Genomic DNA, 19,824 nt, shown 5'->3' on the forward strand with positions numbered 1-19,824 from the left:
GGCAGGTCCTGGGGTCTGAGCAAAAAGGAGCAGGCGATGAAGGGGGCCGCAGCACTCGCTTTATTTCTCTGAAACCATGGAACCCTCCAGCAGAGGTCCAGAGATTCCCGCACTGGACCAGGTCTTGTTCAGTCCCGTCCTTTGCCTGTGCGTTGCTTCTGGCGGCCTCGGCCTCGAGGCCGGTCTTCCTCGGCCCGGTGCAGCAGGGAGGCCCACGCTTGCCTCTTCCTGTACTCGGAGTCACCGGGATCTTGTGCCCACGGTCGATGGCCCCCTTCACGTGCCTCCCAGCGCCGTAGTAGGGCTTCCCGGGTCTCCCTGGCAGCCCGAGGCCTCTCCTCTTTCTGTGACTTCTTCTTCCGGGGCCTCTCCTTTCTGGGCCTCTCCTCTTTCCGCAGCTGCTCCTTCCTAAGCCTCTCCTCCTTCTTTGGCCTCTCCTTGGGCTCTTCGCCAGCGGCCTCCTCAGACTCCCCTTCGTCCTTCCCTGCAGCCTCCCTGCTCCCAGGAACCTCGGGGACCTTGGCCCTTTCCTCTTCCTTCGCCTGAGGCTGGGGCTGTCCCAATGGGGGGGCCCAGGCCACAGACTTTGGCTGCAACGCGGACAGTGTGGGGTGGTGGGTCTGCTGAGAATTCCTCCACAACCCAGGCCCCTTCCCCTAATGGGGTCACTTGAAGGAAGCCCTTACCAGGGGCGAAGCTGACTCCTTTGGGGCCGAGCTTGGTGTGACCCACGGCACAGGGACAGGTACACGGGCTTCCGCCTCCCCAGCCACGGCCTCTGAGCAGGATCAGGAGGGAATGCCTGTCAGCCTGGCCAAGGGACCAACCACACCACACTGTCCTGCCCAGCCTCTAGAGCCCCTCTCCTAGAGATAGGCAAACCAGCCCAGCTGGACTCCTGCAAGTACACTGAGGCTGGGCTGGGTCCCTCCGTGCTCTGGGAAAGGTTCCTGGGTCTCTCCTGCAGTGGTGAACTTCCCTTCAAACCTACCTCTTTCAGGTGACAAAAGGATGCTGCCAGAGCACCCTTGGGCCCAGGTAAAGCAGCACACTACCAAAAAAGAACCGGGCATGCAAAGCATGTCCTGGGCCCATAGTGGGGGCTCTGCGGGGCCTATTTACAGGGTGGAGGGAGTTGCACCATGGGCCTTCCCCCAGGGGAAGTTCGGGGAGGTGGGGAATGGCTCAAAGCAGGTCCAGGATAGAAGGGAGGCGTGGCCATGGGGCACACAAGGTCTGTCCCAGAGCAGGAAGTGCAAAGGGCAGTGAGGACCCCTTCACACTCAGAGGAAGGGGGCGTGCCCCACCCTGGAGGGGAGGAGCACAGACTCCCTGCCTGGGGCCGACGCTCTTCCGGGAAGAGCTGCCACGTTTGGGGGGCAAGCTCACCACGGCACAGTTGGCAGGCGGAGCCCAGCAGCGCCACAAGTGAGGCGAGCACCAGGCACTTGTTGAGCGTCAGATCTCCCCAGGGCAGCTCCTCGCTCAGGGCTGGGGGTGTTGGCGGCGGCCTTGGGGGCGGTGAGGCCTGTGCTTTCTTCCGTGCTGGGCTCCGAGGGGCTGTGGGAACAAGGACCGGCTGGGCGCTGGCAGCCCCGAGGGACAGACCTGCAACTAAACTCAGCTCTGCCCTGCCGGGCTGCACGGCCCTAGAAGGAGGAACTTAGCCCTGTGAGCTTAGTAGCAGCTAAGATATTGTCATGAATTAGCAGAGGCTCGTAGCCCATTTAGTTACTGCCTATACCCCACCTGGACACCAGTCAGGCCCAGGCACCCTCTTGCCCCTTCCCCCCAGCCAGGACTCTCCCGCCTCATGCTGATCCAAACCCACCCCCCACCTCACCGCTGCCTCCTGGAAACCCACTTGCTCCTGCTTTCAGCTTCTCCTTCCCGGGGCCTGAGGCCACTTTTGCCACAGGCTCCTTTTCTGTCTTCTTGGGTCTGGCATCCAGGTCCACACTGCCTATGGGGCCGCCTTCAGGAGCCCGTTCCTGAGAATCCTGTGGGGAGTCACTTGTCGACCTGGGTGTTTCTTTCTCCTTTTCCTCTAAGGGAGACCAAGCCCTTTCTCATGGGCTGCAGAAGCCCCCCCTCTTGACCAGTATGTCCCCCTTACCAGGCACACAATAGGCTGAAACCCCAGGGCCCTGGCTACTCACATGGGGCCAGCTGCTGGAGTCAGCCAGCCTGGATGTTGCTGTTGGTGGGGAAAGAAGGAGAGTCACGGTCGTGGAGACCCCCAGGCTAGTCCCACCCTCCGCTGGATTGTGCTGGGTGAAGGGTGGTTGGCTGCTCTCATTTCACAGAATAGAAAGCAAACACACTCAGTGGCAGCCTTGCACAGAGGCACACAACACTTCCTTGGCGAGCTGGAATTCGAACCCTCACCCATGTGGTCTAACACCTGCATTCTTTAGGCTCCTTACAATCCTCCCGAGAGATAGTAATGGGTACAGAGCTTGGGAAGGGGGGGGGCACTGTTTAAGCCAGTCAAAGCTGGGAGTCCTAGTCCTGGTCTCTGAGGGTGAGCCATCCAGCTCAGCAGGAGGGTGGGGCATGGGCTTCATTGGGGGGGCTCTCTACCTCGGGCCCTGTCCTCCCGGGGCTGGCCTGGGCAGGGGTCAGCCAGTGCAGAGAGGTCCTCATCCACTGGGCAGCTGCCCAGGCCTCCATCCAGCTCTTCCAAGGCCCTGGTTGTCATGGAGACGTCTGAGAAGCAGCAGGTCCAGGGTAGGGCTGGGGAGAGTGGGGAAGAAGCAGCCTACACTTGCTGAGCCCCTGCTAGGGGTCTGGGCCTGACCTGAAGAGAAAAGGGGTCCCTCCTCTCCCATCCCCACAACAAGCCCTGGCTTTTCTCTCTGCCTGGAGCCCTCTTCACTTGGTAAATTCACACTCAGCAGGATATGGCCCAGCAGCCAGGAACTCTTCCTGACCCCTTAGGCCGGCATTGGGACCCCTCCCGATAGGCCAGCATCTCTGAGGCCCCAGCATTGCTGAGTACAGGGGCTCCTGGGCCCCCAGAGTGGGCTGAGTCCTGCCCTTGGTCACACAGAGGTGAGCAAGGAGCCCAAACCGGAACCCTTGGCCCCAGGGTCGGCTCATGTTCTCTGAGACCAGGGACTATTTTTATCCGGTGGCCAAGGCCAGTGGGACCAGTCAACATGCGGCCCATCCCCTCCCAGGCCTTTGCCCCCCTGGGGTCTTCCTTTGGACCATCCTCACCCACAATTCCTGGCACCCAGCCTCCCCTGGACCCTCTAAGTCTGGGAGCTGAAGGCCCAGCAGCAAGGACTAGCCTTGCTCTGGCCATGACAGGAAGGCCAGGGGCGGGAGGTCCCAGGGCTCCTGACCTCAACGCTGGGGGTCCCACCTCCTCTGGCTGCCTTTGCTCCCGTAGGGCAGGTGAAGAAACTGAGGCTGGAGACAGAGGCATGGGCCTGAGGTTGTGCAGAGCTGGAGTCAAACTTGCCTGTTGGCCTCCCATCCCTGCTTTTTGGGGTTCCCAGTGCCTCTGGCTTAAGCATTAATGTGACTCATATCTGGACTGAGAGGGAACCCCTCCCTGGGGCAAGAGCAGATGGTGGGGGAGGGGCCTGATGGGGGAGGGGAGTGTGCCCCTAGGCGGTATGAGGGCAGCCACAGGATTTGGGGACCCCTATGGACCTTGGATGCCTTCCTAGATCCTGGGGTGGAGGGCCCACCTCTGCCCAGGCCTCCCTCTGCCCCTCTTACCCCACAGCCGCCACGCTGGGCCTGGTGGTCAGGATGGAACACAGGCAGGGTGGCCGGAGACAGGCAGTAACAGGTGGTTGGAGGCCATGGGGTGGGCCAATCAGCTCTCGGCCACAGTGGGAGGGGGAGGAAGTCTGGCTTGAGGTCCCTGCTGGGGTGCACCCCCTCCTTGGAGCAGGACCAGGCATTTGCCAAGGGGTGGCCCCGCCCCCACTGGCACAGAGCCACAGCCAGGCTGGCCCCAGTGACCCTGGGAGCACTGCTTCCTGTCTAGCAGCCTCAGAAAAGAGGGTCCCAAAGGTAAGACCACCCACAAAGTGTGGTCATCTTGCTTTTATGATCACCGACTGTGTCTCAGGAGCCCAAGGGCCATCAGGGGAGGGCTTCCTGGAGGAGGACAACACCACTGAGGGGAATCCGGGCTCTGCTGGCTGAACTTGGCTAGGCACAGCTCAGAGGCCTTGGTTTCCTCATCTGGAAAGTGGAGTCACTTCCTCCCAGGGGACAGTGAGGTCAAAATGAGTTAATTTGGGTTAAACAACCACTGGATGACTCTGGGCTGTTTTTGTATCATCCCACCAAGTCATACACACATCCACACCTTGGTTCAGTCAATCATCAAACACACAGCACTCAGCGCTTTTGTTTGGTTTGGTTTGGTTTGGCCATGTACTGGGCATGCAAAGGTTTCCACCCAGGGTTCAAACTCATGCCACAGCAGTGACCAGAGCCACAGCAGTGACAATGCCATGTCCCTAACCTAGTAGGCCAACAAGGAACTCCCCATTTTTCTTTTTTATTAAACACTCTCTCTTGCCCACCACTTTGTCATTTTCTTAAAATAACAGTCTTTTTTTTTTTTTTTTCTTTTTTTTGTCTTTTTGCCTTTTCTAGGGCCGATCCTACAGCACATGGAGGTTCCCAGGCTAGGGGTCTAATCGGAGCTGTAGCCGCCGGCCTACACCACAGCAACGTGGGATCCGAACCGCATCTGCGACCTACACCACAGCTCACGGCAATGCCAGATTCTTAACCCACTCAGCAAGGCCAGGGATCAAACCCACAACCTCATGGGTCCTAATCAGATTGTTAACCACTGAGCCACAACGGGAACTCCCTACAATAGCAGTCTTATCGGAACACAGTTCATTACCATACAGTTCACTCTGTAAAGTATACAATTCAGTGGTATTTAGTACCTTCCCACGGTTGTACCATTATCATCTCTATCCAATTCCATAACATTCCATCACCCAAAAAAGAAGCCCCATCCCCATCAGCAGTCACCTTCATCCACATCCCAGCCCTTGACAGCACTAACCCACTCTCTGCGTCTGTGGATGTGCCTGTTCTGGACATTTCCCATCCATGGAATCACACACTGCGTCCTTCTGTATCTGCTTCTCTCACTGAGCATCCTGATCTCCAGGTCCATCCACGTGGTAGGCAGTGAGTGTCAGGGCTTCTCTCCTTTTCAGGATGAGTGATGCTCCCACGTGTGGAGGGCACATGGTATGTGTCCTTTCACCAGGATCTGACAGGGTTGAGATTGGGGGAGGAGGTAGGTGATTTGGTCAAGTGCAGGATCAGATCCTCTCTTCATGTAAAATGCTGATATTTTCTTCATTGTGGGTTTTTATGCTTTTTTTTTTTTTTTTTTTTGGCTGTGCCCACAGCATACAGAATTTCCAGGCCAGGGGGTGGAACACTTTCCCCAGCTGCTACCCAAGCCACAGCAGTGACAACACCAGATTCTTAACCCACTACGCTAAAAGAGAACTCCCCAAAATATTTTTCTTTTTTGGTATTTTTTTTTTCTTTTTTGCTACACAGGTAGTATGTAGGAATTCCTGGGCCAGGGATTGAACCTACACTGCACAGCAGCAACCAGAGCCATGGCTATGAGAATACAACTAGGCCATCAGAGAACTCCCCCTTTTTTTTTTCCCTTGCTTTTCAGGACTGCAGGTGCGGCATATGGATGTTCCCAGGCTAGTGGTTGAATCAGAACTACAATTGTTGGTCTACACCCCAGCCACAGCAATGCAGGATCCAAGCTAGGTCTGCAAACTACACCACAGGTCCAGGCAATGCTGAATCCCTAATCCATTGAGTGAGGCCAGGGATCAAACCCACATCCTCATGGATCCTAGTCAGGTTCATTACTGCTGAGTCACAATGGGAACTCCCCAAAACATTTCTTTTATTGTAGGTCTACTGGCCACAAAATCACTCAGCATTAATTTGTCTGAAAACACATATTGGTTCCACATTTGACAGATATTGTTGCCAGGTTCTTGTTATTTTTTTCACCCTTTTTTTAGGGCTACACCCAAGGCATATGGAAGTTTCCAGGCTAGGAGTCAAAAATAAATAAATAAATAAATAAATAATGAAATAAAGAACATCCATAAATATATATACATTCTCTTTTTTTCTTTCTTTTTTTTTTCTTTTTTTGACAACTTCCACTTGCAGCATGTGGAAGTTCCCAGGCTAGGGGTCAAATCAGAACTACAACTGCTGGCCTACGCCACAGCCTCAGCAATGCCACACCTGAGTGGCATCTGTGACCTACACCACAGCTCACGGCAACACTGGATCCTTAACTCACTGAGCAAGGCCAGGGATCAAACCAGCATCCTCATGGATACTAGTCAGATTATTAACCCACTGAGCTACAATGGGATCTCCAAACTTCCCTTTCTTTTATTTTTTTATAACGATTTTTATTTTTTCCTTTATAGCTTGTTGTACAGTGTCCTGTCAATTTTCTACTGTAAGCAAGGTGACCCAGTCACACATACGTGTATACATTCTTTTTTCTCACATTATCATGTTCCATCATAAGTGATTAGATACAGTTCCCAGAAATCTTCCCTTTCTTATATTATCTTCCATCATGGTCTTTTTTTTTTCCTTATCTCTGGTTTCCGTACTTTAATTTATAATGTGCCTGGTTGTGCTTTCTCTGTGTTTATCTCCCCTGGAGTCTACTGAGCTTTCTTTTTCTTTTTTTTTTTTACAGTAATACCGGAAATATATATCACTACTACGATGTAAATATTTTTCCATATAAACAAAATTTGTGTGAAACAGATATTTTCTCTACAAAAGAACCTGATTCTCAGAAGTGCATAAATATACCTCTGATATCATTTTTTTAATTACTCAATGAATTTTACTACATTTATAATTGTACTGAGCTTTTTTTTTCCCCCTGATTTTTTAGGGCCTCACCTGTGGCATGTGGAAGTTTCCAGGCTAGGGGTCAAATCAGAGCTATAGCTGCCGGCCTACGCCATAGCCACAGCAACCTGGGATCCGAGCCATGTCTGTGACCTACATCACAGCTCATGGCAATGCTGGATCCTTAACCCACTGAGCAAGGCTAGGAATTGAACCTGTATTCTCATGGATACTAGTTGGGCTTGTTATTGCTGAGCCACAATAGGAATTCCTCCACTGAGGTTTTTAGATAGTTTTGAAATATATATATATATATTTCAAATATTATATATATATATATATAATTTGGAAAATTTTTGGCCATTAATTCATTTGTTTCCACAGAACCACACCAGGAGCTCATCATTTTAGATACTTTTCATTTTAGGGCCGCACCTAAGGCATATTGAAGTTCCCAAACTAGGTGTTGACCTTGCACCACAGCAGTAATCAGAACCACAGCAGTGACCATGCCAAATCCTTAACCCACTGAGTCACCAGGGAACTCCCTGTGTATATTCTTTTGTGTTTGGCTTATTATGTTCATATTGTATCTGTGTAATTCATCTATTTTGTTCTGTGTATTAGTAATTTTTCATTTTCATTGTTGCACAGTATTCCACAGTTTGACTATACCACAAGTTATATATCCATTTTTTCTTTTTTTTTTTTTTTTTTTTTTTTTTTTTTTGTTTTGTTTTGTTTTGTTTTTTGTCTTTTTGCCATTTCTTGGGCCGCTCCTACGGCATATGGAGGTTCCCAGGCTAGGGGTCGAATCGCAGCTATAGCCGCTGGCCTACGCCAGAGCCACAGCAGCGCGGGATCCAAGCCGAGTCTGCGACCTACACCACAGCTCATGGCAACGCTGGATCGTTAACCCACTGAGCAAGGGCAGGGATCGAACCCGCAACCTCATGGTTCCTAGTCGGATTCGTTAACCACTGCGCCACCACAGGAACTCCTCCATTTTTTCTTGATGGACATTTGGATCATTTTGAGTTTTTGGCTAATATAAATACAGTTACTTTGACTATCCTTGATCAGGTCCTTTGGTGGATGTGTTTATGCATTCTTTTGGGAACAGTAGTAGAATTTCTGTGTCAGAGGGAACAGGTATATTAGCTTTAAAAGATACAGCCAGACAGGCTTCTGTTGTAACTGTATAGTTTTACATTTCTACCTCAAGTGTAAGACAGGAGAGTTCCAGTAGCTCCACTTCCCTGCAACACTTAATATCCTCAGTCTTTTTTGTTTTGTTTTGTTTTGTTTTTTTTGTATTTTGTCTTTTTAGGGCGGTACCTGCGGCATAGGGAGGTTCCCAGGCTAGGTAGGGGTTGAATCGGAGTTGTACCTGCCCACCTATACCACAGCCAAAGCAATGCAGGATCCAAGCCTCATCTCTGACCTACGCCACAGCTCACGGCAACACTGGATCCTTAACCTACTGAGTGAGGCCAGGGATCGAACCTGCGTCCTCATGGATACTAGTTAGTTTCCTTAACCACTGAGCCACTACTGGAACTCTTCAGTCTTTCTAAATTTAGCTATTCTTCCAGAGTCCAGAACTATATCAGTGTGGTTTAAATTTACACTTTCTTGATGATTGAGGTAGATGGCCACTTGGATGTCTTCTTTTGCGATATGCTTTATTCATAAATTTTTGCTGTGTGTGCCATATTTTTATTTATTTATTTATTTACTTATTTATTTATTTTATTTTTTTGTCTTTTTGTTGTTGTTGTTGTTGCTATTTCTTGGGCCTCTCCCACGGCATATAGAGGTTCCCAGGCTAGGGGTTGAATCGGAGCTGTAGCCACCGGCCTACGCCAGAGCCACAGCAACGCGGGATCTGAGCCGCGTCTGCAACCTACACACAGCTCACGGCAACGCCGGATCGTTAACCCACTGAGCAAGGGCAGGGACTGAACCCGTAACCTCATGGTTCCTAGTCGGATTCGTTAACCACTGCGCCACGACGGGAACTCCCCATATTTTAACTGAATTGTCTTTTTATTTTTGGTGTTTTTTTTGTTTTGTTTTTTGTTTTTGCTTTTTAGGGCTGCACCCATGGCATATGGAAGTTCCCAGGCTATGGGTTAAATCAGAGCTCTGTCTGCCCACCTATACCACAGCCACAACAATGTGGGATCTGAGCTGTGTCTGTGATCTTCACTGCATCTCATGGCAGTGCCAGGTCCTTAAGCCACTGACCAAGGCCAGGGATTGAACCTACATCCTCATGATTACTAATCAGATTCGTTTCCACTGTGCCACAATGAGAACACCTCTTTTCGTTTTGTAGGAATTTTTTGTTTGGTTCTGCTTTATTTTCTGTTCAGGTATATTGTGGATATAAATCCTTTGGCAGATACATGTGTTGCTAATATCTCATTACAGTTTGTGGCTCGCTTTTACTCTCTTAGTGGTGGATCCTGGTGGGCAGGAACCACTTGTATCTCATTCACTTGGGAGGGAGGCCTGGCATAAAGTAGGTGCTCAATAAGTTTTCCTTGAATGGGGGAGTTCTCCCTGTGGTGCAGTGGGTTAAAAATCCCCCATTGTCTGAGGCAGCGCGGGTTAGATCCCTGCCCGTAGCAGTAGGTTAAGAATTCAGTGTTTATCACAAGGCTGTAAATCAACTATATTTCAATAAAACTTTTTAAAATGAAGGAAAACAAAAAAACCGAGTTGTTGCAGCTGCAGCTCAGATTGGATTCCTGGCCAGGGAACTTCCATATGCCCTTGGTGCTGCGGGAAAAAGAAAAAAAACTTCTTGAGTGAATAACTGGATTGAAGTCCTAGCTCTGGTCCTCAGCTTCTCCAGGTGGGCATGTTAATCCCTGTCTGCCCATATGATAGGATTTTGTGAGACGTTCTGGAGACAGAGTCGAATTTGGAGGTTCTCAGTGTCAGCTTTTACAATCAGAAAGGGCGGAGCTGGATCCTTCTCCAGGAACCTGCCTGGGAAACTCCACGTGGGCGCCCCGCCCATAGCAGGCTCCACCCACAGCTGGGCTCTCTTACGCCTGTCACTTAGCTGAGGGGCGGGGCAGAGAGGGCACGCCAAGGGGGCGTGGTTACAACCTTGAACGGGGAAGTAGGTGGAGCTAATGATGTCACTGACCAATGAGAGGGAAGAGTCTTGAGCCGTAGAGAGCAAGGCCGAAGGGCCCTGTGATCGTTGTCTGCGTTTCCATTGGGCGGCTTGGCGTTGTTATGGAAACGCAGTAAGTTGAAGGGGAGGGGTTTCTAGGGAGGCAGGGCTCCCGGGGGCGGGCCGCCGGGACTCTGCTAGGGCCGTCAGCTGACCGGCCGCCATCTTGTCCGCCATTTGCAAGCGGCTCGGCGCGGAGCCGGAGGGAAAGGGAGCGCGGCCTGCCCAGCGGGTCGTCGCCGCCGCCGCCCCCGCCTCCGCCCCCGCCCCCGCCACCCCGCCGACCGCCGCCGACCTGGCCTGGGAACCCGCCCCACCGCGGCGGCCGGCAGCGCAGCGCTCCACGGGCGGCAGGCGAGGCCCCCTTGCCCCCTCAGGGCACCCGGCCGCGCGTCTCCCAAGTCTCGAGCCCGGCGGTGGCCGCCGCCGCGATGGCTCTCAAGATGGTCAAGGGCAGCATCGACCGTATGTTCGACAAGAATCTGCAGGACCTGGTGCGCGGCATCCGGAACCATAAGGAGGACGAGGTGAGCCCGGCGCGCTGAACCTGGCCGGGCTTCTTGCCCTGACCCCAACCCCGTTCGATCCCGAATCGGTCCTACCCGGCAGGACCCAGACAGAGGCCCCGCTCCTGGCTTGAGCCCCGCCTGCCTATCCGCCCTGGATTTACGCACGCTCCGTCCGCGAGCCTCAGTTTACCCGCTCGGCGGTGGGGGCCCGCCTCCTCCTCCCCGAGGGTAGCCCCGGAAGAGGCTTGGCAGTGTCGTCACACACACCCAGTGCCACTGGCCCAGCGGCGGCTCTCCCGTCTTGAGCATGTTTCTGGATTTCTTGTTCAAAGTGCAGGACCCCCACCCCACCCCAGGTCTTGGGCTCCTGTTTAGGGGACCTTGTCCGTAGGTCGCCCCCAGAGGGAACCCCTTATGGGATTAACGCAAGTCCAGATCCTCCCTGGTGCCCGGCTTGGAACTGGGCCTAGCCTCCTGGGCCGGTATTCCCACCCCGCCCCTGGAAGATGGCCAGGCCGCCACTCTTGGGGGCAACGATGGGGGGACAGCGGAAGCCCTAGGCCAAAATAAGGAAACCCCTCAGGGGTCCTGCAAGGGAGAAGCCGACTTCAAGTAGAAACTCCACAGCCAGGAAGGAAAACGCTTTCCAGAAATCATAGTACAATCGTGGGCACCATTTTCATCTCTCCCCCATCCCCCCAACCTGTGACCTAGATTTAGGAGGAATTGGGCGAGTTAGTGACCACCGGGCTGCTGGCTTCCAAGGAAGAAGGCCCAAGCCTACAGTTACGCAGTGGGACAGGGAAGAAAGTCCCCCTTTCCCCGCTGGAGGGAGAGGCTGCCCTAAGGAGAGCAGCTGTTTGATCTTGTGCCGATCCTAGTGCCAGAGGCCGCCTAGCCCTCCTCACAATGGCGCCGGGCAAGCCCAGCATTACAGAGAGGAAGGTGCAGAGAAGTTAAGGAATTTGCCAGGAGGCACCAAGGGCCCTAGGCTCCAGCTCTGTTCTTCTGCTAGGAGCCTGAGTTCCTGCCTCTTTGTTACACTTTTTCAGAACGGGTGTGACCTCGCTGACATGTAACTAGGTTTTTTTAGCTCATTTCCGGCACCCCTTCTCTTCTCTGGGTTCGTTTGGGATTAGCAGCATGTTGGAAGCTGTGGTCAGCTGTGCTGGTAACAAGTGTATTTGACCCTGGTCTGATTTCAGTTTCGTTGTGAGTTGAGAGAGTGGCTGGTTGGGCTGCATTTCAGGTGCTGAGCATGGCTAAGCTAATTTGGAAGGTGCTTGTACCCCTAGGTTCCTTTCCGCACTGAGTGCCCTCCAGCCTCTCCCCTCCTTTGGTGGAGATTTTGAAGCAGTCGTTTCCCTGGGTTCTGAGGCTCAGGGGCCTTTCTGATGGAGGAGTTCACACTCCAGTTAGGATGTCTGGATTTAGGGGTGTGTGCCCATCATCAGTGGCAGCATCCTCGCTATGCTTTCTTCATTTGGAACTGATGAAAATTGATGACTGTTGGCCTGTTAGTGATTCCCAGCAGGATGTGGTTTCAGGGACCAAGGTTTCCTTATTAGAAGGAAGTTGGTATGGATTCCAGGTATTAGGAAGGACTCTTCTAGCTGCCCAATCTCTTTAAGATGGATGCTTCCCTTTGGCCCTGCTATGCCCCCCCAGGGAAGACTTCTGGTAGTAGTACAGTTTTCTCTCAAAGTTAATTGTATTTATTTTTTTGGCCATACCCACGGCATGCACAGGTTCCTGGGCCAGGGATCAAACCCATGCCACAGCTATAGCATGGCCTGATCCTTAACCTGCTGCACAGGGAACTTCCCAGGGGTTTTGTGGTTTTCTTTTTTTTTCTTTATTTTATTTTTAGCACTACGCTGTGGCATATGGAAGTTCCCAGGATAGGGGTCTAATTGGAGCTGCAGCTGCTGGCCTACACCACAGCCACAGCCACGCCAGATCCGAGCTGCAGCTGCTACCTACACTACAGCTCATGGCAATGCCAATCCTTAACCCACTGATCAAGGCCAGGGATCAAACCTGCATCCTTATGGATCCTAGTCAGGATCCTTAACAGCTGAGCCACGAAGGGAACTCCCCCAGAGGTTTTTGTTGTTGGTGTTGTCTTTTTAGGGCCACACCCGCAGCATATGGAGGTTCCCAGGCTAGGGGTCCAATCAGAGCTGTTACTGCCGGCCTACACCAGAGCCACAGCAACGCCAGATCTGAGCTCTGTCTGCAACCTACACCACAGCTCATGGCAACACCATGTCCTTAACCCACTGAGTGCTGCCAGGGATCGAGCCTGCAACCTCATGGTTCCTAGTCGGATTCCTTTCTGCTGTGCCACAATGGGAACTACCCCCAGAGTTTATTTTTATGATAGATTTTAGCTTTAAATTTAAAAGCCACGTGGAAAGGCAATGTGGTGTAGTGCATGACATTTGAGAGACCTAAGTCCGGGTTCTTGGGCCTATTTGGGTCACCTGAGGAGAGCCCCTTGATGTAAAGTGGGGGCAGTGGCCACTTTCCCACCTTGCTGAGTGCTTATGGGAGTGCAGGGAGAGATGTAATGCTGGCCCAAAAGAAGAAACTAGAAAATCTGGGATTACAGACAGCGTAATTGTTTTTTGAAAACTGTTTCAGTTTCTGATACTGAGTGTGTGTGTGTGTGTGTGTGATGTGTGCATGTGCCCTGGTGTGAGTTGGGCTACCATGGAAAATGTACTTTTTACAATGAGTCAAAGAAGTTTGAAAAATTGTGGGCTAATTTAAATGTTTCTGGGTGCTTGATTTTAATCCTTAAGATATAGCACAGATAATGTTGGCAAGTGGGGGGGAATTTCACTTGTGAATGTCTTTGCTCCTAAAACTTGGATATGGCTGGGAAAAAAAATAAGTGAGTTTTGGAGTTCCCGTCGCGGCGCAGTGGTTAATGAATCCGACTAGGAACCATGAGGTTGCGGGTTCGGTCCCTGCCCTTGCTCAGTGGGTTAACGATCTGGAGTTGCTGTGAGCTGTGGTGTAGGTCGCAGACACGGCTTGGATCCTGCTTTGCTGTGGCTCTGGCTGGTGGCTACAGCTCCAATTAGACCCCTAGCCTGGGAACCTCCATATGCCGCTGGAGCGGCCCAAGAAATGGCAAAAAAACCAAAAAAAAAAAAAATGAGTTTCAACATTTTATTCTTATGAGTACTCTTCATATTTGAAGGGAAGCTTTTTCTTTTTTTTTTTTTTGTTCTTTGTCTTTTTGCAATTTCTTGGGCTGCTCCTGCGACATGTGGAGGTTCCCATTCCCAGGCTAGGGGTCAAATCAGAGCTGTAGCCGCCAGCCTATGCCAGAGCCACAGTAACACGGGATCTGAGCCTGTCTGCAACCTACACCACAGCTCACGGCAACACCGGATCTTTAACCCACTGAGCAAGGCCAGGGATTGAACCTTCAACCTCATGGTTCCTAGTCGGATTCATTAACCACTGAGCCATGACGGGAACTCCAGGGAAGCTTTTCCCCTCAGTCTTTTTTTTTTTTTTTTTTGGTCTTTTCTAGGGCCACACCTGCAGCATATGGAGGTTCCCAGGCTAGGGGTCTAATCAGAGTGGTGTCTGCGACTTACACCACAGCTCACAGCAATGCCAGACCCTTAACCCACTGAGTGAGGCCAGGGATCGAACCCGCAACCTCATGGTTCCTGGTTGGATTTGTTAACCACTGAGCCACAACGAGAACTCCTCTTTCAGTCTTTTTTTTTTTTTTTTACTTTTTTTCTTTTTGACTGCAACTTGCAGAAGTTCCAGGGCCTGGGATCAAACCCACGCCACAGCAGTGACAACACCATCTCCTTAACCTGCTGAGCTACCAGGGAATTCCTTGATATTTTTATTTATTTGTTTTTGTGTTTATTATTATAGTTTGTTTTTTTGTTTTTTGTTTTTTGGTTTTTTTTGCTTTTGCTTTTTAGGGTTGCAGGTGCAGCATATGGATGTTCCCAAGCTAGGGGCAGAATTGGAGCTATACCTGCTGGCCTGCACCACAGCCACAGCAAGATGGGATCTGAGCCGTGTCTGCACCACAGCTCATGGCAATTCTGGATCCTTAACCCACTGAGTAAGGCCAGGGATCAAACCCGAATCCTCTTGGATACTACTCGGGTTTGTTTCCACTGAGCCACAACAGGAACTCCCTCTCAATCTTTTTATTTTTTATTATTGATTTATTTATTTTTGTCTTTTTGCCATTTCTTAGGCCGCTCCGGCTGCATATGGAGGTTCCCAGGCTAGGGGTAGAATTGGAGCCATAGCCACTGGCCTACGCCAGAGCCACAGCAACACGGGATCCGAGCTGCTTTTGTAACCTACACCACAGCTCACGGCAATGTCGGATCCTTAACTCACTGAGCAAGGCCAGGGATCGAACCCGCAACCTCATGGTTCCTAGTCGGATTCATTAACCACAAACCACGTTGGGAACTCCCCCCTCAATCTTTTTAAATTATAAAATTATACCCATAACATACCTCTCTCCAGAAGTTAATTTGAGAATTTTTTCTGCACATAGAAATCCAGGGTTATAAGATTCTGTTGTGCGTTTTGCCTGTTATCGAAGAAGCAGCCCTTCGTGGGCGTGGAATGCTGTCCATGCCCATGGAGTGCTGTCCATGCCCACGAAGTGCTCCTGAGGCCTCAGCCCTCCTGGGTGTGAATGCACGTGGGACCTCCTACCCCAGGGGCATTGAAGCGGCTCCCAGTTTTTCTGTCCCAAGCTCAAGGCATTGGGCACTCTTCTGCATCCAAGTGTTTTTGCTTGGGTCTAAGAATTTCCAATCCATTTAACCAGTGTCTGAACTGTGAAAAAATGCAGTTTTAGTCATGTACAATCAGCTTTGGGGATCCATTGGTTCTTCATTTGCCAGCCATGGATTGAAAGTACTTTAAAAAAAAAAATCCCAGAATATTCCAATAGTCAGGACTTGAATTTACCGCACACAGGCAGCCATTGACACAGCGCTGACTTACCTTGTGTCTAGAGATGATCTAGATGTATCTAGACACTAATCTAGAGATTATTTCAAGTATGAGGGAGGATGTGTGTGCATTGTATGGAAATCTGTGCCGTTTTATTTAATTTTATTTATTTTTTGCTTTTTAGGACTACGTCTATGGCATATGAAAATTCCCAGGCTAAGAGTCAAATCAGAGCTGTAGCTGCTGATGCCGCAGCAACTCAGGATGCAAGCAGCATCTGTGACCTACACCACAGCTCATGGCAACGCCAGATCCCCAACCCACTGATCGAGGCCAGGGATTGAACTTGCATCCTCATGGATACTAGTCAGATTTGTTTCTGTTGTGCTCCAAAGGGGACTCATTTTATTCAAAGTGCTTGAGTGTCTGAAGATTACAGTATCTTTGGGGTCTTGGAACATCCCTTGGGAATACCAAGAGAAGGAATAATATTTTGAAATTGAGCATAATCTGGGACTAAGATTGAACTATCTGAAATGCTAATATTGTAAAGCTTCTGACCTCAAAAATGGTATTTTCCTGGAGTTCAACCCAGTGCTGAGGTGTGTTGGGCCCCTGGGGCTGTGAGGTGTGTGGGATAGGCATCTGCTCTGGGGATGGTTACTGAAGCACGTGTTACATCTTCATGGGTAAGCACTTGGTACTTTTTGGCTATTTGTGTAAGATCCATTTTATTTAATTTTGGGGGGGAGGGTTTTGTTTTTGTTTTTGTTTTTTTTTGCCTTTCTAGGGCCTCACGGCATATGAGGGTTCCCAGGCTAGGGGTCCAATTGGAGCTATAACTGCTGACCTACGCCACAGCAACACCAGTTCTGAACCACCTCTTCGACCTACGCCACAGCTCACAGCAATGCCTGGTCCTTAACCCACTGAGTGAGGCCAGGAATTGAACCCACAACCTCATGGTTCCTAGTCAGATTCGTTTCCGCTGTGCCACGACGGGAACTCCTGGCTTTTTTTTTTTTTTTCTTTTCTATTTTTTAGGGCCCCATCTGCGGCATATGAAGTTCCCAGACTAGGGGTCGAATCAGAGCTATAGCTGCTGGCCTACACCACAGCCACAGCAGCATGGAATCCGAGCCACATCTGTGAGCTACACCACAGATCATGGCAACACCAGGTCCTTAACCCATAATCAAGGCCAAGGATCAAACCCGAGTCCTTGTGGATACTAGCAGGTTCTTTTTTGTTGTTGTTGTTGTTGTTGTTGTTGTTGTTGTTGCTATTTCTTGGGCCGCTCCCGCGGCATATGGAGGTTCCCAGGCTAGGGGTCTAATCGGAGCTGTAGCCACCGGCCTACGCCAGAGCCACAGCAACGCGGGATCCGAGCCGCGTCTGCGACCTACACCACAGCTCACGGCAACGCCGGATCGTTAACCCACTGAGCAAGGGCAGGGACCGAACCCGCAACCTCATGGTTCCTAGTCGGATTCGTTAACCACTGCGCCACGACGGGAACCCCACTAGCAGGTTCTTAATCCACTGAATCACAGTGGGAACTCCCTGTTTTATTTTTATTTATTTTTTTACTTTTTGTTTACGTATTTATTTATTTTTTGCTTTTTAGGGCCACACCTGCAGCATATGGAGGTTCCCAGGCTAGGGGTCTAATGGGAGCTGTTGCTGCCAGCCTATGCCAGAGCCACAACAACGCTGGATCCGACCGGCATCTGCAACCTACACCACAGTGAACAGCAACGCCAGATCCTTAACCCACTGAGCAAGGCCAGGGATCAAACCTGCAACCTCATGGTTCCTAATCGGATTTGTTTCCATTGTGCCACCATGGGGACTCCTACCTATTTTATTTAAAAAAATTTTTCTTTTTTGGCTGCCCAGCAGGATTTGGGTTCCCTGGGCCAGGGATCAAATCCAAGCTGCATTTGCAGCCTGTACCACAGCTGCAGCAACACTGGATCCTTTAACCCACTGTGCTGGTCCAGGAATCAAACCTGTGTCCTGGTGCTCCAGACACACCACTCTCCTGTTGCGTCACAGTGGGAACACCAGACTCCTTTTATTTTAACAACTTCTGAGGAGACTAAAGATAGGAGGAAGTTAAACAGATTGTTTCTCTGAGTCAGGTCTCTCTTCCTCCTTTGGCACTGCTGACATCAGGGCTGGGCCATTCTCTGTGGGGCCGTCCTGGACACCCCGTGGGAGTTAGGGTGTGGAGTGGCATCTCTGGCCCCACCCATTTGATGCTGGGTCTCCCCCTGTGTGACACCCAGACATCAGGATGGGCCAGGTGAGAACCCTGACCTAAATTGATAAGAAAAATTTCCCAGAATTCCCTAATGCTTTCCTCTACATCTGGGCAGCCCTTGTTCCCTAGGTTGTCTCTGTATTGTTGGATGTTACAATACTGTGAAATAAGGTTTCTGTCCTGGCTTCTGTCACAGAGCTCCTGGAACCTCTGTGGTTTCAACAAAAGTAGTCAGAGCATCTTGTTGGGATATTTGGTCCCTGCTCCCTGGGTTCCTGACACTCAGTTTCTAAATCCCTTGGGGTTTCCTGGGTGATTGGAGCGTCTTTTGTTCTAATGCGATAACTTTTTGTGGGCTTCTGGATGGGGCTGGTCACCAGAAAGACCGGGTCCCTATTTGAAGCTTGGAACTTTTGGTCTGTCCCTGCTACTTTGCAGAGGGGTGAGTTATGATCCATTGTGCCTATGTGGTGTTGCCTCTGTGAGAATCTCCATACACTGTGGGCTTCAGGGAGATTCTTGGTGAAAGCATCCGTGTGCCACAGGGACAAATGCGGTGCCTCTGGACCCACCCTTTTCCCTCTCCATCCACTATTCATCTGTGTCCTGTGTCCTGTTGTGTATTGCACTGGAAAACAGGAGTAAGAGCTGCCCTGAGGAGAAAGGGAGTCCTGGGAATTCTGATGTGTAGCTGGTCAGTCAGAAGCTCTGGGGTTGACCTGGACCTGTGATTGGCATGTGAGGTGGGGGCAGTCCTGTGGGGCGAGCCCTTAACCTCCTAGCAGAGGCTCAGAATTGAGCTGAGTTGTAGCACAAGCCCCAAGCTGGTTGTGAATGTGAAAGAGAGCAGTGAGGCTTTCCTAAAAAGCCCCAAGGGTGTGTTTTCTAGATTTGGGTTTTTTTTTTCTAATTCTTACTGGTTGCAAAGCATACCTGCACATGTACTGAGTTAAATGTTGTACAGTTACAGCGTCATAGTATTTAATATCCTGAGTTCTCCGAATGTAATTTCCTAGCTTTGCTTGTGGTTAAACATGTGTCCCTAAACTGTCTAGCTGGCTTTGCTGATGGTGTGGTTCTCTGTTGCCTGCTGCTTTCACTCACTGCTGTGGGGAGGGGTCCTGTGGCTTGTAGTCTGCTGTCTATACCATACTGCCTTTGTCTTTTGGGCTGTGGCCGGACGTCTGGGTTGATTCCCCTCTGGGCCATTCGATGCACCACTCCGTGCAGCCTCAGCCCTTCACAGCAGTGTTGCAGCTGTCAGAAAGGCTTCTGTGGCTCCTGTCCCCACAGCAGGCTGTGAGGGCCCCGCCCACATTCACTCCTTTCTTGATCTGGCGCAGTCTTGGTGAAACTGTCTCTTTCTCTGTCTGCTTCACTGACATGTCAGAGCTTTTCAGAGGGCACGCTCCAGGCCCCAGTCAGCATGTGACCAAGCTTTGGGGGGTGGCAGCCATGGGGACCAGTCTGGGGTGGGGTCCCTGTGATGAGCTGTGCCTGTGCTGGTCACCAGCTCCAGGGATGCCCTGTTGCTTGGCAGTTCCAGGAGGTTGGAAGAAAGGAAGGAATGGTGACCTGGGTGAGCTCAAGGCTGGGGCCCCCCTGGGCGCTGTGGACACTGGCGGCTGGTCATCCTCTGTGTGGGCACTGTAGGGGGGAAGCAGTGTCTCTGGCCCTCATTGCCAGGTGCACTGTCAGTGGTGACCACAGGTGTCCCAAGCATGGCCCCGTGTGTTGTATGTTCCCACCACACAGTTGCCCCACTGAGGATCTCCTCTGGGGAAGCCGTGAAGGTGGGGAAGTCTTAGGCTTGGCTGTGGCCCTTTCACTGCTTCATGACCAAGTCTTCCCCCACCCTTGTCCCCAGGGCTTGCAGTGGGCACAGACCTCACAGAGCTCCCTCCCCACTGTCCCCCTCAAGCTGCTGCCATGGGCCACTGTCAGGCCATGAATTGTTGGTTCTGTTCTTG

The 19,824-nt window shown here is 51.2% G+C and overlaps 2 protein-coding genes across 12 annotated transcripts in view; one reads left to right on the forward strand and one right to left on the reverse strand.

Moving 5' to 3' along the window:
* Window positions 1-37: 37 nt before the first annotated feature.
* JSRP1 (junctional sarcoplasmic reticulum protein 1) lies at window positions 38-3,787 on the reverse strand. Of its 3 annotated transcripts, none has more exons than XM_085013525.1 (7): window positions 3,733-3,787; window positions 2,584-2,736; window positions 2,160-2,197; window positions 1,865-2,000; window positions 1,390-1,560; window positions 687-778; window positions 38-590 (listed from the first exon to the last, which is right to left on the reverse strand). In XM_085013525.1, the coding sequence occupies exons 2-7, from the start codon at window positions 2,699-2,701 to the stop codon at window positions 129-131; spliced, it is 1,017 nt and encodes a 338-aa protein (XP_084869651.1). In that variant the 5' UTR covers window positions 2,702-2,736; window positions 3,733-3,787; the 3' UTR covers window positions 38-128. The 3 variants fall into 3 exon arrangements, with proteins under 3 accessions (XP_084869651.1, XP_084869652.1, XP_084869653.1); XM_085013526.1 differs by having other exon boundaries at window positions 2,584-2,761; XM_085013527.1 differs by lacking the exon at window positions 1,390-1,560.
* Window positions 3,788-10,288: 6,501 nt separating this feature from the next.
* The window catches only part of AP3D1 (adaptor related protein complex 3 subunit delta 1), a 42,715-nt gene continuing 33,179 nt past the window's right edge, over window positions 10,289-19,824 (forward strand). For 6 of the 9 annotated variants that reach the window (XR_014837843.1, XR_014837842.1, XM_085013420.1 and 3 more), the window contains exon 1: window positions 10,289-10,641. Coding sequence is in view for 4 of the 9 variants with exons in the window: in XM_021084198.2 (XP_020939857.1) it covers window positions 10,546-10,641 (96 nt within the window). In the remaining 5 variants the exon portion in view is untranslated. The remainder of the gene's footprint in view (window positions 10,642-19,824) is intronic. The other 3 variants (XR_014837844.1, XM_085013418.1, XM_085013419.1) reach the window with 1 other exon arrangement.

This window comes from Sus scrofa, chromosome 2, assembly GCF_054392235.1.
Source record: "Sus scrofa isolate SSC_HxYL_T2T_F1_AM1 chromosome 2, Sscrofa_HxYL_maternal_Yorkshire_Landrace_v2.0, whole genome shotgun sequence".
Lineage (NCBI taxonomy): Eukaryota > Metazoa > Chordata > Mammalia > Artiodactyla > Suidae > Sus > Sus scrofa.

What these genes read in the sequence shown, in the direction of transcription:
- JSRP1 (XM_085013525.1), bottom strand. Translation starts at nt 2,701, where the DNA reads ATGACAACCAGGGCCTTGGAAGAGCTGGATGGAGGCCTGGGCAGCTGC. An exon ending in CCGGGAGGACAGGGCCCGAG is followed by an intron (nt 2,198 to 2,583) that starts GTAGAGAGCCCC and finishes CCCCACCAACAG; the next exon opens with CAACATCCAGGCTGGCTGAC. An exon ending in AGGAGTCAGCTTCGCCCCTG is followed by an intron (nt 591 to 686) that starts GTAAGGGCTTCC and finishes TCCGCGTTGCAG; the next exon opens with CCAAAGTCTGTGGCCTGGGC.